Source organism: Mobula hypostoma, chromosome 28, assembly GCF_963921235.1.
Source record: "Mobula hypostoma chromosome 28, sMobHyp1.1, whole genome shotgun sequence".
Lineage (NCBI taxonomy): Eukaryota > Metazoa > Chordata > Chondrichthyes > Myliobatiformes > Myliobatidae > Mobula > Mobula hypostoma.
In genome coordinates, this window is record NC_086124.1 from 29,050,662 (window position 1) to 29,065,663 (window position 15,002).

At 44.2% G+C, this 15,002-nt stretch overlaps 1 protein-coding gene across 1 annotated transcript in view; it reads right to left on the minus strand.

Annotated features, from left to right (window-relative positions):
• Positions 1 to 6,842: 6,842 nt before the first annotated feature.
• The window catches only part of LOC134339007 (synaptonemal complex central element protein 1-like), a 60,818-nt gene continuing 52,658 nt past the window's right edge, over positions 6,843 to 15,002 (minus strand). Inside the window, exons 9-11 of the mRNA XM_063035240.1 lie at positions 12,254 to 12,371; positions 10,566 to 10,661; positions 6,843 to 7,329 (exon numbers count right to left, since the gene is read on the minus strand). Of these exons, the coding sequence (XP_062891310.1) occupies positions 7,224 to 7,329; positions 10,566 to 10,661; positions 12,254 to 12,371 (320 nt within the window). The 3' untranslated portion in view covers positions 6,843 to 7,223. The remainder of the gene's footprint in view (positions 7,330 to 10,565; positions 10,662 to 12,253; positions 12,372 to 15,002) is intronic.

Consider the following 15,002-nt stretch of genomic DNA (forward strand, 5'->3'; position numbering starts at 1 on the left):
TCACCCACAGAACTGCTGCTCACTGGAAGTTACTTTTGCTTGTTTTTCACACCATTCTCTATAAACTCTAGAGACTCATGCAAGAAAATCCCAAGAAATCAGCAGTTTCTGAGATACTCAAAACACCCTCTCTGGCACCAACAAAGTTGGTTCTTCCCCATTCTGCTGATGAATGCATTAATGAGCTGATGTACCTAATAAAATGGCCACTGAGTTTAGATGAGGGGATAGGTTTATTATTGTCTGTCTCATATGTTGGGAGTGCCCCACTGTGATCATCCCCCACGTGGTTTAAAATACCTGGGTGTGGTGGGGAGAGAGAGAGAGGAGATCTGATATTATCAGCTAGTTTGGAACCCTTCAAATGGCCCTGCCCTCTTTACTTGCCTCCTCACACTTAATTGCATATGGGTTTGCGATGTGTGTGAGAATATCAAGGGTGGGCAGAGGCCATTCTGTCCCTCAGCTGCTCTACTAGTCATCAAGACTAGGGCCCAATTTACCACCTTGCTGATAAAGGAGCATAGATGAGGTGAAAGCATGCTATGTTGGTGCTGGAAGCATGGTGGCACTTTGTGGGCTGCCCTCCAGCACCATCTTCGAAATGTGTTGGCAGCTGGGGCAAACAGCACATTTCACCATGTTTGGATGTATGTGTGACAAATAAAGCTAATTTAATCATAAGTGGGGTGAGGATTGGCAAATTCATTTCAAGTGGACTAGAATAGGATGTGATGCCTAGACCTTGGTCAGATTGCACTTGGAGTATTGTGAGTATAGTTTTGGACCCCTTATCTGAGAAAGGATGGGCTGGCATTGGAGAGGGTCCAGAGGAGGTGTATGAGAATGATCCTGGGAATGAAAGGGTTAATGTATGAGGAGCATTTGATGGCTTTGAGCCTGTACTTGCAAGAATGAGGGAGATCTCACTGAAACTTATCAAATATTGAAAGGCCTAGATTGAGTGGACATGGAGAGTGGGGGAATCTAGGAACACAGTAATTCATTGCCACAGACAGTAGTGGGGGCCGAGTCATGGTATATTTAAAGCAGAGATTGATTGATTTGTGATTAGTCAGGGTGTCAAAGGTTACGGAGAGAAGATAGGAGAATGAGGTTGAGAGGAACAATAAATAAGAATTAATGGAATGGCGGAGCAGACTTGATCGGCCTAACTCTGCTGTTGTGTCTTATGGTGTTCGAAATGCTGGAGAGTGTGACCTCGGTTTATTCAGATACCCTTCATGCTCCTGTTTTACAGTGTCCACCTGCTCTCTTCCCTCTCCTGCCCTTAAGCAATTTCTTTAGTCACCCCCAGTTTGAATATGGTCCAACTGCAGAGTGAGAGACACTGAAGCAGGTCGATAGTTCATAGACTTCAATGCAAACAGTGTTAAAAGGAAAAGAAAACAATAAACACTAGGCCAAACAGGGCCGTTAACTAAAACTCTCAAATGGAAAATGAAGCCTACACTGCGGCTGAAAAGAACAACTAAGAATAAAATGAATACTGCTAGTCTTCAGAGTCAGTTGATCCGACAGTCCAATTTCTTAGACAAGGCGGAATGCAAACAGGCAGCGAAGTGTTGCTGTGTCCAAGTCTTGACAAGCACTATGATGACAAGTATGGAGTTAAATACTATCACAATGAAATAATAATTAGCTGACACGTGCATATTCACAAGCGTAATTGCCGTATCTACTGTGCTGCCGAATCTGTGGTTGTGGCACCTTTGTCTGCCTCCGTCTCCCAATTCCTTCCCTCCCCTGGCCTACCAGCCCTTGTCTGGCCTTTCACCTCCCTCTCCTCTTTATACTAACCAGCTCCCTCTCCACTATCAGCCCTGATGCAGGGTCTCACAGAACAAGTACACTACTGCTCAGTACAGGCCCTTCGGCCCATGATGTTCTCCTGATCTTTTCATAAGATCAATCTAACCTTCCCTCCTACATAATCCTCCATTTTTTTGTTTCATCCATCTGCCTGTTTGAATCACTTAAACGTCTCTAATGTATCTGTCTCTACTATCTCATGTGGCAGTGTGTCTTACATGTTTAAAAAAACTATCTCTGATATCATCCCCCACCCCCCCCCCCGCAACCATACGATCTTCTAGTCACCTTAAAATTAGGCCCCTTTGTATTTCCACCCTGGGAGAAAGTCTTTGCCTGTCCATTCATATCATTAGATTCTTGCACAACTCTACCAAGTCTTGTCCTGGAACCTGGACTGTCCTTATCACTCCTCTCCCCAACAGAAGCTGAGCCCTTCCGGCACATTTATTATCATGCCTCGATTTACTCAACCTCTCCTCACCTGTGGGAGCTGTGTGTGTGTGGGCGGGGGGGAGGAGGAAGATTTTCTGTTGAAGGTCTGTCCGTCCTTGGGCAGGAAGACCAGAGCTAGCCACAGTACTCCTCCGCTGTAGTCTTATCGAGACTACTGAGACGTCTTGTACTCTCTGCCAACAATATCCCCTCTGTTGGGGAGGCAGAGGTGTCTACTGCAGGGCACAGCTCTCTGGGATCAGAGTAGTGACTGTTAAAAACACTTGTTCACTGCCGAAGTAGCCGGCCTCCGAGGATTACAGACGGGAGATCAGTGGAACTGTCTTGTTTTCCTTGGACTGGTTTAACTCGGGGCTGTAGGAGTATGAGAGGGGCAGGAAGTGCTCATTTCCTTGGATCTGCTTTTCACCCGGTGAGAGCAGGAGTTGGATTCACTAATTAGAAGATGGATGGCTGGGGTTTATGTGGTGTGATCCGCCCCTTGGTCCAGTTTAGGTCTGAGATACCCTGCCACCTTCTTGCCGCTGATCTCTGCATCTGCCTTTTTGAATCCATACCCCATTCTCTTCATGGGCAGGTGCCAACCTTGTGTACAGCACCCACTACATACGTGCCAGCTTCATTGTCCATTTGCCCACATTGGGACTGTATCCTTCTAATTCCTGTCTATTTAAGTGTAAATAAATCTCTTATTGATCGCACCAGCTCCTCTGGCAGCACCTTCCAGACATCAACAGAACTTACCCCTCAGATCTCCTATAAACCGCCTCCCTGTTGTTGTAACCAACGGAAACTGAATCACATGCAAGCCATGACTGGGACAGTTATTCACACAGCAAGCCTCCAAGAGGGAGAATCCAAGGGAAACTCACTCTCCTGACACAATGCCTCTTCAACACGAAGCTGACGATAAACAATTAGTTCCTTTAACATTTGGAATATGCTCAGGTAAATTTACATAATTACATATTTATAATGGTAGCATATCCCAACTAGCATGTGAATATTCTTAGCATATTTGATTATTCAAAAGCCAGACACTCAAAATATTGTTCATTTGGTGCCATGTCATATGATCTGGGCGATCATTGTCTTTCGATGACCATGAATGTTCTTGGCAAATTTTTCTACAGAAGTGGTTTGCCATTGCCTTCTTCTGGGCAGTGTCTTTACAAGACAGGTGATCCCAGCCAATACTCTTCAGAGAATGGCTGCCTGGCATCAGTTGTTACATAACCAGGACTTGTGATATGGACCAGCTACTCCTATGGCTTCACATGACCCTGATTGGAGATACTAAGCAAGTGCCATACCTGCAGGATAGTGGAGGGAAGGAGTACCTTACATATTCTTTGGTAGAGAAGTAACTCCATGCTGTCACCTGAAATATACCCCTTTTGTTACAGCATTGAGGGATGGCTCCATGAGTATACATACAACTAACAAGGTTAAGTGGAAAAACAGACCCGAATTGTGCTTTAAGTGGCATGGATACACCTTTAACAATTAGCTAATAGCAGGAACATTTAGGCTATTCAGCCCATCAAATCTGTTCTACCATTCTATTATCTATTATCTTCAGTGGGACAGAATCAGAATGTCTCACAACCATGATTGTGTCACAGGTCACAAAATACAAGGTGGGAGTTAGATTGTATCCAAGTTTAATTTCCTGCAGACTGGTTCTCATTTTAGTTCATCTATAATTATGCTATCCACAACTTAATTACCATAAGATATAGGAGCATTAGGCCATTTGGTCCATTGAGTCTGCTCCACCATTTCACCATGGCTGATTCAATTTTCCTCTCAGCCCTAATCTCCTGCCTTCTCCCCATATCCCTTCATGCTCTAACCAATCAAGAATCTATCAGCTTCTGCCTTATATATACATAAAGACTTGTCCTCCACAGCCACCTGGATAAAGAAATTCCTCCTAATCTCCACTTTAAGAGGATGCCCCTCTATTCTCAGGCTGGTCTTAGACTCTCTCACCAGGGGAAACATCCTCTCCACATCTACTCTATCAAGCCCTTTCACTATTCAATAGGTTTCATTGAGGTCACCTCTCATTCTTCTGAATTCTAGTGAATACTGGCCCTGAGCCATCAAACACTCTTCACATGACAAACAATTTAATCCTGGAATCATTTTCATAAACCTCCTTTGAACTCTCCAGTTTCAGCACATCCCAGAACACCTCTCACCTATCAAATATTGAAAGGTTTGGAGTGTGAAAGTGGATGTGGACAGGATGTTTCCCATAGTGAGGGAGTCAAGGGCCAGAGAGCACAGCCTCAGAATACAAGGACGTCCCTTTAGCACAGAAATGAGGGGAATTTCTTTAGCTGAGGGTGGTGAATTTGTGGAATTCATTGTCACAGACAGCTGTAGATGCCAAGTCATTGGTATATTTAAAGCAGCCTTTATTACCCTTCAAAGGGCATACCTTTGGAGCCCTTATTAATCAAGAGCCTATCAAACTTCTTGATTAGTCAGGGCATCAAAAGTTATGGGAAGAAGACAGGAGAATGAAGTTGAGAGGGATAACAAATCAACCATGATGGTTATGTTTTTACGGTTTTAAATCTACGTCCTCTCTTGCTTCTTGATACCCCTAGCATGGGGAAAAGATTCTGTCTACTCCTATCCATGCCTCTATCAGGTCACCCCCTCAGCCTCCTCCAGTCCAGGGAGAAGGAGCCCAGCTTGTCTGATCTCTAAAGTCTGGGCATGAAACTGAATGCGCTAAGGTGCCATGTGTTATTCCTATGGTAGGCAGCAAGATGATGACAAGGTTCACTTAGGTATCTTTCATTGGCAAGGGGTACTCCAGACTGCTTTCTCAGAACACTTTGAGGGGAAATAGAAAGACTAGTTTTATTTCACACATGCTCAAAGTTCAAAGTAAATTTATCATCAAAGTTTACATATGTCACCGCACACTACTTTGATATTCATTTTCTTGTGGGCATTCACAGTAGATGCAAAGAAACACAATTGAATCAATGAAAAACTGCACACAAAAACAGATAAACAATGTCCAAAAGATGACAAGTTGTGCAAATTCAAAAAGGAAAACAAACAAACAAACAAATAAATAAATAAATATTGAGAACATGAGTTATAGAGACCTTGAAAGTGGTTCCTCCTCTTTGTTGGTGCAGTTTGTTTGAAGTTTAGGCACTGCTTTCCCACTCTGAGCCTGGAACATGGGCCTGCACTGCGTCGGTTTTCGAATGATATTACTCCCTTGTTCACTTTGCCAGTATGTTCTGATGCTGTTCACCTAGTCTACTGTGGAACTGCAGACATAGACTCAAATGTGTTGACCAGTGGAACTACAGGTAAAACCATGTCTACAGTGACTGTTGCTATGGGGGGGGGGGGTGTCTATAGAATGCTCCAAGTTGAGTAATTGCTCCCTTCCTGTTTCTGACTCCCACCCACAGTAACCCAGTAGACAATCCCTCCATGGTGTCCTCCTGTTCTGCAGCTGTGATACTGTCCCTGGTTAGCAATGACACTCTGCCATCCTGTCCCTTTTGAAACATCAGTACCCTGGAGCAACCAATAGCTATTCCTAACCTTGTGACAGCCAAATCTCCATGATGGCCACAACTTTTGTACTGTCCCTGGTCTAAGTTCATCACCCTTGTTCCAGATCATTCTTGCATTCAAACTTCAACCCATTCCACTGACTGCAATTTTGTTTTATCAACTTCCTATCCTTCCTCACTACACATGTCTCTCTACATGTCTCATCTACCTGTACACCAACTTATTCCTGGTAAATCCCCTTCTCCATCCCCATCAAAGCAGTGTACCTGTTATTGAGAGTTCAAACTACTCCCTCTCTCTGCACGTAAAAGGGGCTTCCAAATTTCTCGCCTTTAACTTTGCGACTCCAACTATGGGCGATAAACCCAGTGCGGGCAGGTGGGACCTGTTTCCATACTGTATGACTCATGCAGTTACAGGGAGATTATGCAAACTCTGCACGCAGACAGTGCCAGAGGTCGCGACTGAATCCAGGAGGAGGCAACAAATATCCCCTCGATCCTGCCCCACATTTAGTTCAATCAAGGCTGATCTACACCAGGCCCCAACCCCCCTGTTTCCCCAGTTCACAGCAACCTGCAATCCTCCAATCATTGGAAAATTCACTTAACACTGTTGGAGGGACTCAGCGGGTCAAGTAGCATCTGTGGAAGGGAAAGGAATTGTCGACAGTTTAGGTTTTGATCTGAAAGGTTGCCAATTCGTTCCCTCCTATGGGTGTTACTCGACTCGCTGAGATCCTGCAGAAGATTGTTCGCTGCTCCACATTTCAGCATCTGTCTTCTCTTGTAGCTCCTGGAATTTATCTATTGCAATGGTCTAGCGTTTAAGGCGGAGGATATCTGACATTCACCATCCTAAGTTGGAAGGATTTACCTCCTTCTTTGCCCTGAGTACTTTGAAAGCTTCTTGTTTGAAATTCCAGAGAGCACTGCACTCATCTGTGAAACTTGTCCTGGTATTTGAGCCCCTCAAAAGTCAGAGAACTGTTCCTCTAAATTCCCTACACCCAATTCCCCGGGGAAGCTCCCACTGGGTAGAGATTCAGATGGGGAGCCTCATCCATTTTGTCCTCTTCTCTAACTTCTGGCTGCACCCCCATCACTTTTCCTATGGCTTAGTGCTCTCTATTGATCTGTGCCTGGCTGACACTAGGGCTCAGAGAATCAGACCTGCTCTCCTGGCCAAGGGGCCCAGGGACTGAGTGACACCACAACCATAAATTGGTAAGCAGCAATAATTTATTGAATAAATACTGTAAGTCTTGGCTAATTACCAAAGACGACAACAAGCAAGGGCAGGTCTCTGACTGGGGCCCTTGCTCTCTCCAGCTCTGTCCTGAGACCTACCAGTCATTTTCTTGGACCTACCAATCACTTTGTTGACTGTTGGAGATCACCTTCCTCATCGCCTGTGACCGCAGTGTCCTTTCCAGCCAGGGTGGGGATCTTCCTCCTGGGCTCCCACTCCTCCTCAAGCCTGCCCACCAGGAGAAGATCACACGGTCAGACTTAACCCATAGTGGACGGTTTTACGTGTTGCTGTGGTATCAGTCAGATTGCACCCCAAGGAAGAAGGTAACCCTCCACATCTTCTTCTCAACTGTCTACGTGGAGAGTGATGGAGTGCCCCCAACATAAGACCGGCAAAGTAGAGCCCCTGTCTCGCAGCTCTGAGGATCTGGGCTCGATTCCGACCCGTGGCATTGTGTGTGTGTGTGTGTGTGTGTGTGTGTGTGTGTGTGTGTGTGTGTGAGAGAGAATCTGTGTGTGTGTGTGTGTGTGAAAAAGAGTGTGTGAGAGAGACGGTAAATGAGAGTGTGAGCGAGAGATAAAAGATGAGAGATCGAGAATGTGTGTGAGAGAGAGATGGTGTATGTGTATAAGGAGTTTGCACATCCTTCCTGTGACCACACTGAGTGTTTTGCTGTCATAGACCAGTGCAGCATAAGATCAGGCCATACAGAGGAACTAATTAAGCTGACGACTCCGCATTCTTTCTGTCTGCACAATGTTCTAAGCTCTCCATTCTCTGCACATCCGAGTGCCTATCTAAGAGCCTCTTAAATGCCTTTATTGTATTTGCCTTCACCATCATCCCTGGCAGTGCATTCCAAGCACCCACCACTCTCTGTGTAAAAAATCCCTTTGAACTTTGCCCCTCTTCCCTTAAACATATACCTTGTAGTATTAGACATTTTGACAACCTCCCCCTGGGATTAGTGACCACATTGCTGTATATACCATTGAGCAGTTCAATTCTTCTCTTTCATATTTACTCCTAGCACCCACCATCAGTAGGAGGAACAATTCCACTAGCCACTCACACTAGGGTAAATTGACCCTTCAACTCTCCAGAAGAAACTTGAGCACCCTGGGGATATTCACATCAGGATAATTTCTGCTTGATCTCCCTGGTGGAATCTGTAACTGTGACCCTATCTGACTCTCTGATTGAGTAACCCAGCCTGCAGTCAGAGAATGTTAAACAGGCCCTTTGCCCAATGAATCCCTGCTGTTCACACTCAGCCCATTTTATTCTCCTGACATTCCCTTCACCCCCTCACCCGCCCACTGGGGGCGAGTTTCAGCAGCTAATGACCTGCCCATGCGCATATTGTTGGCATGTGGCAGGAAACCCCCCACGATCACGGGGAGATCATTAATGGGCGGAACGATAGCATTAATACTTCACAGCGCCAGTGACCTGCGTTTGATTCCTGGCACTCTCTGTAAGGAGTTTGTATATTCTCGCTGTGGCTGTGTGGATTTTCTCCAGCTGCTCTGGTTTCTTCCCACATTTAATAGACGTACAAGTTAGTAGGTTAATTGGTCTCATGAGTGTAATTGGGTGGCATGGGCTCGTTGGGCTGTTACTGTGTTCTATCTCTAAATAAAATCAAATACAGAAATTAACGTACAAACTCCACACACACACACACAAACACAGATACACAGAGACACAACAAACACAGACACACACATAGATACAGACATAAACACAGATATCCAGAGACACAACAGACAAACACAGACACAAACACGCACACAGACACACAAACACATGCATAGACATACATAGAGACACACACAGACACGTACATACAGGCATGCACACAAAGACACGTACATACATACAGACATACACATACAGAGCACTAAAAGTCAGGATTAAACCCAAGTCTCTGGCACTGAGCTCTACGATGTTCCCTCTAATTTTTAGTAGTCAGTGTGCGCAAAAATCTTACGTTGTGCAAATTTTTTTCCTGTGACAAAAGTACGTGCTCACTGAATGCACACATGGCCCAGTTTATGTAGGTTTACAAAATATTTGACATAAAATTGCACAGAATAACAACAAAATAACATACATATTTAAGTCACTCAGTTATTTTTTCTCTCTCCTGTCTTTGGCATTTACCCGTTCTTTGTAAACTCTATCTAGACTAATAGAACTTCCATCTAATTGATAGCTTTTGATTCTCATTAAAATATCCAAATGACATTCACCTAAGTGGTTTCTCAGCTTGTTTTTGAGTGGATTCATTAGGCTAAAACCTCACTCACAGTCCGCACTAGACGCAAGAAAGGTTCCCCCAATATCCATCAACTGTGCAAGTGCGCAAAACTGTTCATTTTGAAGTACAAATGCCACCATTTGAGCAAAGTTTGAAATCAGTTTGGATTTAATCTTTTCTTGCACGGAAAATTTGAAATCATTAAACTGTCTAACTATTACAGTATTTTCAGCTAGAAAATCATGATATTTTAGACATAACGTATTAACTTGTTCATTGCCAAATGTGAAGTCATAATTTGCAATTGTGGAGAAATCAAAAGCTGACCTCTGGGTTTGATCGTTTTCGCTCTCGCTCATCTGCACTCAACTGTAACATGCGTAGCACTCCTGTAATGGGTAATGACGGGTTCTGTTGCCTGAGCTTTTGTACACCTTCCAAATGCGATTTACTTGCCAAATGACGCTTCAAAAAGTCAAGTTTCCAAATGTCATCCCACTTCTTTCCACTAGCAAATTCTCCAGCAACTTTCGCATCATGACAATACAAACAGATAACTCCAGTTTCCAAATCATACATAAATATTTCTCATAGCTGAATGATCATGACCTCATGAGCTTTCGGTGTAGCAGTTTCTACTATTTTGTTAAGCTATTCAACTTTTAAAAATTTGCAGTTCTTTTGCGCTTCACACCCTTCGCTTCTTTTGAATTCGACATAGTGAATCAATATTTTTTTCAATAAAAACTTAGTAAGCCATCTACAGGATTTGAAACAGATCTTTGTAAACTTTATGATATGAACACTGTCTGCCAAACATGGCTGCCATCGTGATGCAGCTGAACAAACTGGAACAGGAAAGGTGAGGTGACGTAAATTAGTGACGTGCATTGTGGTATTTGAAAAACTGACTAACTAGTTAACAGAAACAGTTAGGTAAAAGATTATTTTCAATAAGTATAATTATTAATTACTACATTATTTTAGGTAACTAACTTTTTCTGCGCACATTAATTTCCTTTGTGCGCTGGTTGAAAAACGTGTGCATGCGCACACGCGCACAGCTTAGAGGGAACATAGCCGCTAAGCCAATGTGCCATGCTGAGGATCGGGCAGGTGTAGGAGAAAGTACTCAGTGTGCTGATTAAGTCACAGTTGGGCTGGCGGACTCGCTCATCGAGGGGACTGAGGCTCCTACCTGCTCAACTCCGGCGGCTGCTGAATCTCTGAGCGTTGCTGGGTCATCTCCTGGAGGGCTGCCTTCGCTGCTTTGTTTTCCTCTTCGAACAGTTGGCTACAGCAGAAGATACTTTGGTTAGAAATCATTGTGCACAATGGTCTAATACTGAGGGTTTCTTTAAGTCTAGCTGCCTGTGGGGTGGGGTGACAGGGGTCGGGGTGGAGGAGGCAGTGCCCTAGCACAGGACAGCTCTGGAGTTGGAAAAGCCGTAAGCATACGATAGTACTGAGGTTTGAAGATGGGATGGGGCGGGGGTCGTGGATAGGATGTGATCGCTTGGTTGGGATTTTGAATTGAATTGAATTGAATGATCTTTATTGTCATTATACATAGTTACAATGAAACTGTTTGGCTTCCTTTCAGGCAATTAAATAAAGTGGTAGATAAAAACAAGACAGTAATAGAAAAACAGTATTAAATAGATAAGTAGCAGAAAATAAGTGACATCAAGGAGAGGAATAACAAAAAAGCCAAGGGAGTTTTGGAAACACTTACTATTGGCTCTGGGAGTGCTTCCCCCCACCAACGGTGTGTCAGGCCTGGTTAAATACAGCACGGGTGGGGTCAATGAGTTATACATAATCGAAACAGAGCCTACATTGTTCCCGTCTTGACCAATATGGCAACTTAAACTGAACATCATGCTGCATCTGATCCATTATCTCTCCACTCGCTACCCGTTGATGCCTCGCAAATATTGCTATCATATCTGCTTCCACCACCTCCTCGGGTAGCCCATATCAAGCACCTACTGCTCCCGATGTTAAAAAAAACTTCCCTCATAAATCTCCTTTAAATTTTCCCCTCCCACCATTAAATCAAGCCCTCAGTATTTGATACTTTCACCCAGGACACAAAGGATGTAAGAAAGAAAGATCACAGGAGAATGAGGGGAGATCTTATTGACATATACAAAATTATGAGGTGTATCGGAGAGAGTAAACCCAAGTAGGTTGGGTGAGAGTAGAAATGGGGGGGCCATAGGAGTAACATTTAAGGGGAATCTGCGAGGGAATTTCTTCACTCAGAGGGTAGTGAGAGTGTGGAATGAGCTGCCAGTGGAAGTGGTAGGAGCTGGTTCAATTGTAACATTTAAGAGAAGTTTGGATGCGTTTGGGTGCAGGCAGATGGAACCAGGCAAACATGAGGCTGGCACAGACTAGCTGGGCTGAAGGGTCTGCTTCTGTGCTGCACTGCTCTATGAATCTTACCTCAGCCTCTCATAATTTCATAAACTTCTATCAGGTCTCCCCTCAACCTCTGCCGCTCCAAAGAAAACAACCCAAGTTTGTCCATAAACACAAGAGATTCTGCAGATGCCAGAAACCTTGAGCAACACACACAAAATGCTGGAGGAACTCAGCCAATCAGTCAATACCAATAGGGAGAAATAAACAGTTCTGATGAAGGGTCTCGGCCCATAACATCAGCAGTTTATTCCCCTCCTGTAGAAGCCGTCTGACCTGCTGATTTCCCTCAGCATTTTGTGTATATTACCCAAGTTTATCCAGCCTCTCCTGAGAGCTCATGCTTCCTAATCTGGGCAGTGTCCTGGTGAACCCCGTCTCTACCCTCCACAGCCTCCCTGTAGAAGGGTGACCAGTCCTGCGGTCTGACGGAAGTTTTATGCAGGTGGGTGTACGTACTGAGTGAGCCTGGCCTCCTTGCTGTGCAGGAAGATCATCTCGTCAGTGGCAGCGCCTTGCTGCTGGAGGGAGCTCAGCTCCTCATCCAGGGTGCTCAGTTTCTCTTTCGTCACGTGCTCTGTTACAAAGGGGACAAGATGTGGTTAACGGGAGGCTCTCCACTCACACCTCTTCTGTGTTTTTAATTTTCTGTTGATCCAGTTTCTATTTCCCTTGTCGGAACCCCCAACTATGCACAGTAAGACTCCACAGTTGTGTCAATAAATTTTGTGCCACGTAGGCAGAGTCATGCTGCCGAGAAACCTGCCATTTGCCCACAGAAACTGTTCCTTCTAAACTACATGGATGCACAGCCACACAGTAACAGAAATACTCATGTGCACATAGCCTTGGTTGCTGCACAGCTGGAATTTTCTTTTATATAATAGAAACATAGAAAACCTACAACACAATACAGGCCCTTAAGCTGAGCCGAATATGTCCTTACCTGAGAAATTACCTAGGATTACCCAGAGCCCTCTATTTTTCTGAGCTCCATGTACCTGTCCAGGAGTTTCTTAAAAGACCCTATTGTATCCGCCTCCACCACTGTCGCTAGCAGCCCATTCCACGCACTCACCACTCTCTGCGTAAAAAAACTTACCCCTGACATCTCCTCTGTACCTACTTCCAAGCACCTTAAAACTGTGCCCTCTCCTGCTAGCCATTTCAGCCATGGAAAAAAGCTTCTGACTATCCACACAAGCAATGCCTCTCCTCATCTTATACACCTCTATTAGGTCACCTCTCATCCTCCATTGCTCCAAGGAAAAAAGGCTGAGTTCACTCAACCTATTCTCATAAGGCATGCTCCCCAATCCAGGCAACATCCTTGTAAATCTCCTCTGCACCCTTTCTATGGTTTCCACATCCTTCCTATAGTGAGGCACCAGAACTGAGCACAGTGCTCCAAGTGGGGTCTGACCAGGGTTCTATATAGCTGCAACATTACCTCTTGGCTCCTAAACTCAATCCCACAATTGATGAAGGCCAGTGCACCGGATGCTTTCTTAACCACAGAGTCAACCTGTGCAGCAGCTTTGAATGTCCTATGGACTTGGATCCCAAGATCCCCCTGATCCTCCACACTGCCAAGAGTCTTACCATTAATGCTATATTCTACCACCATATTTGACCTACCAAAATGAACCACTCACACTTATCTGGGTTGAAGTTACAACACTGTTAAGAATTGTAACAATAAACACAATATGGAAGTTGGCTGCTCGTTGTTAATAAACCGCCTGCTCGCTGAACACAGATGCTGTTTAAGTTCAAAAGTTTATGAAACATAAAGGATTTTCTTTGTACTGTATTTCATAGCACCCTTCAATTAATAAAATGAAAACTATGTAACTTTGCAAGTTTCATTCTAAATATTCATAGTATGCATAGTTCAAAAAAATTAGTGTCACGCGGTTTTCAAGCTGTGTAAAAATTTCCTGCTCAGAGTTGTTCCGCGGAGCGATAAAAACAATTAGAGGTAACGTTGCCTGCGGAGTCTGTGCCGACCATTGACACTAATCTTATTTTAATCCTTCCACATTCCTCTCAATTCCTCCCACATTTCATCACTCACCCACTCACTAGGGGCAATTTATGGTGGCTGATTAACTTACTGTTGAGCTTATCATAGTATGAACTAATACAAGTTTGCATGGTACACGTAGGTGTCATCCCCACCATCAAAGTCATCTTCAAGAGGAGGTGCCTTGAGAAGGAGGCATCCATCATGAAGGCCCCTCTTCTCATTGCTACCATCAGGGAGGAGGTACAAGAGCCCAAAGACACACACTCAACGATTCAGGAATAGCTTCTTCTCCCTTGCCTTCAGATTTCTGAACAGTCCACGAACACTACTCCATTGTTCCTTTTATTTATTTTTTACAATTTGGAGTAATTTTATGTCTTTGCACTGTCTTGCTGCTGTAGAACAACATATCTCATGTCAGCAAAGTCAGTGATAATAAGTCATTTACTTGATCTATTTGCCTGCATTTGGCCCATACCTTTCCTATCCATAAAATGTCTTAGACGTTGTACATGGACCTGCCTCAACCAATTCCCCGTGTTAAAAAGATGTCCCTTTTTAAACCTTTCTCAGGGTTGGAGAGGACATAAGTCCCTAAGGCACAGGAGTAGAATTAGGCAACCTGGCCCATAGAGTCTGCTCCACCATTCCAACATGGCTGATTTATTATTCCTCTCAATTCCATTCTCTTGCCTTCTCCCCATAACTAATCAAGAACCTATCAACCTCTACTTTAAATATACCTAATGATTTCGCCACCACAGCCATCTGTGGCAGTGAATTCCACAGATTCACTATCCTCTGGCTAAAGAAATTCCTGCTCATCTCTGTTCTAAAGGGATGTCCTTCTATTCTGAGGCTGCTCCCTCTGGTTCTAGACTCTCCCACCATAGAAAACATCCTCTTCACATTCACTCTACCTAGGCCTTTCAAAGTTTAATAGATTTCAATGAGATCCCCATTCATTCTTCTAAATGCCTGAAGTATAGCCCAGAGCCAACAAATACTCCTCATACATTAACCCTTTCATACCTGGGATCATTCTCGTGAACCTCCTCTAGTACACTCACCAATGCCAGTACACCCTTTCTTAAGGGGCCCAAAGCTGCTCACAGTATTCCAAGTGTGGTCTGACCAATGCCTTATAAAGCCTCAGCATTACATTTTAAAATTCAGAAT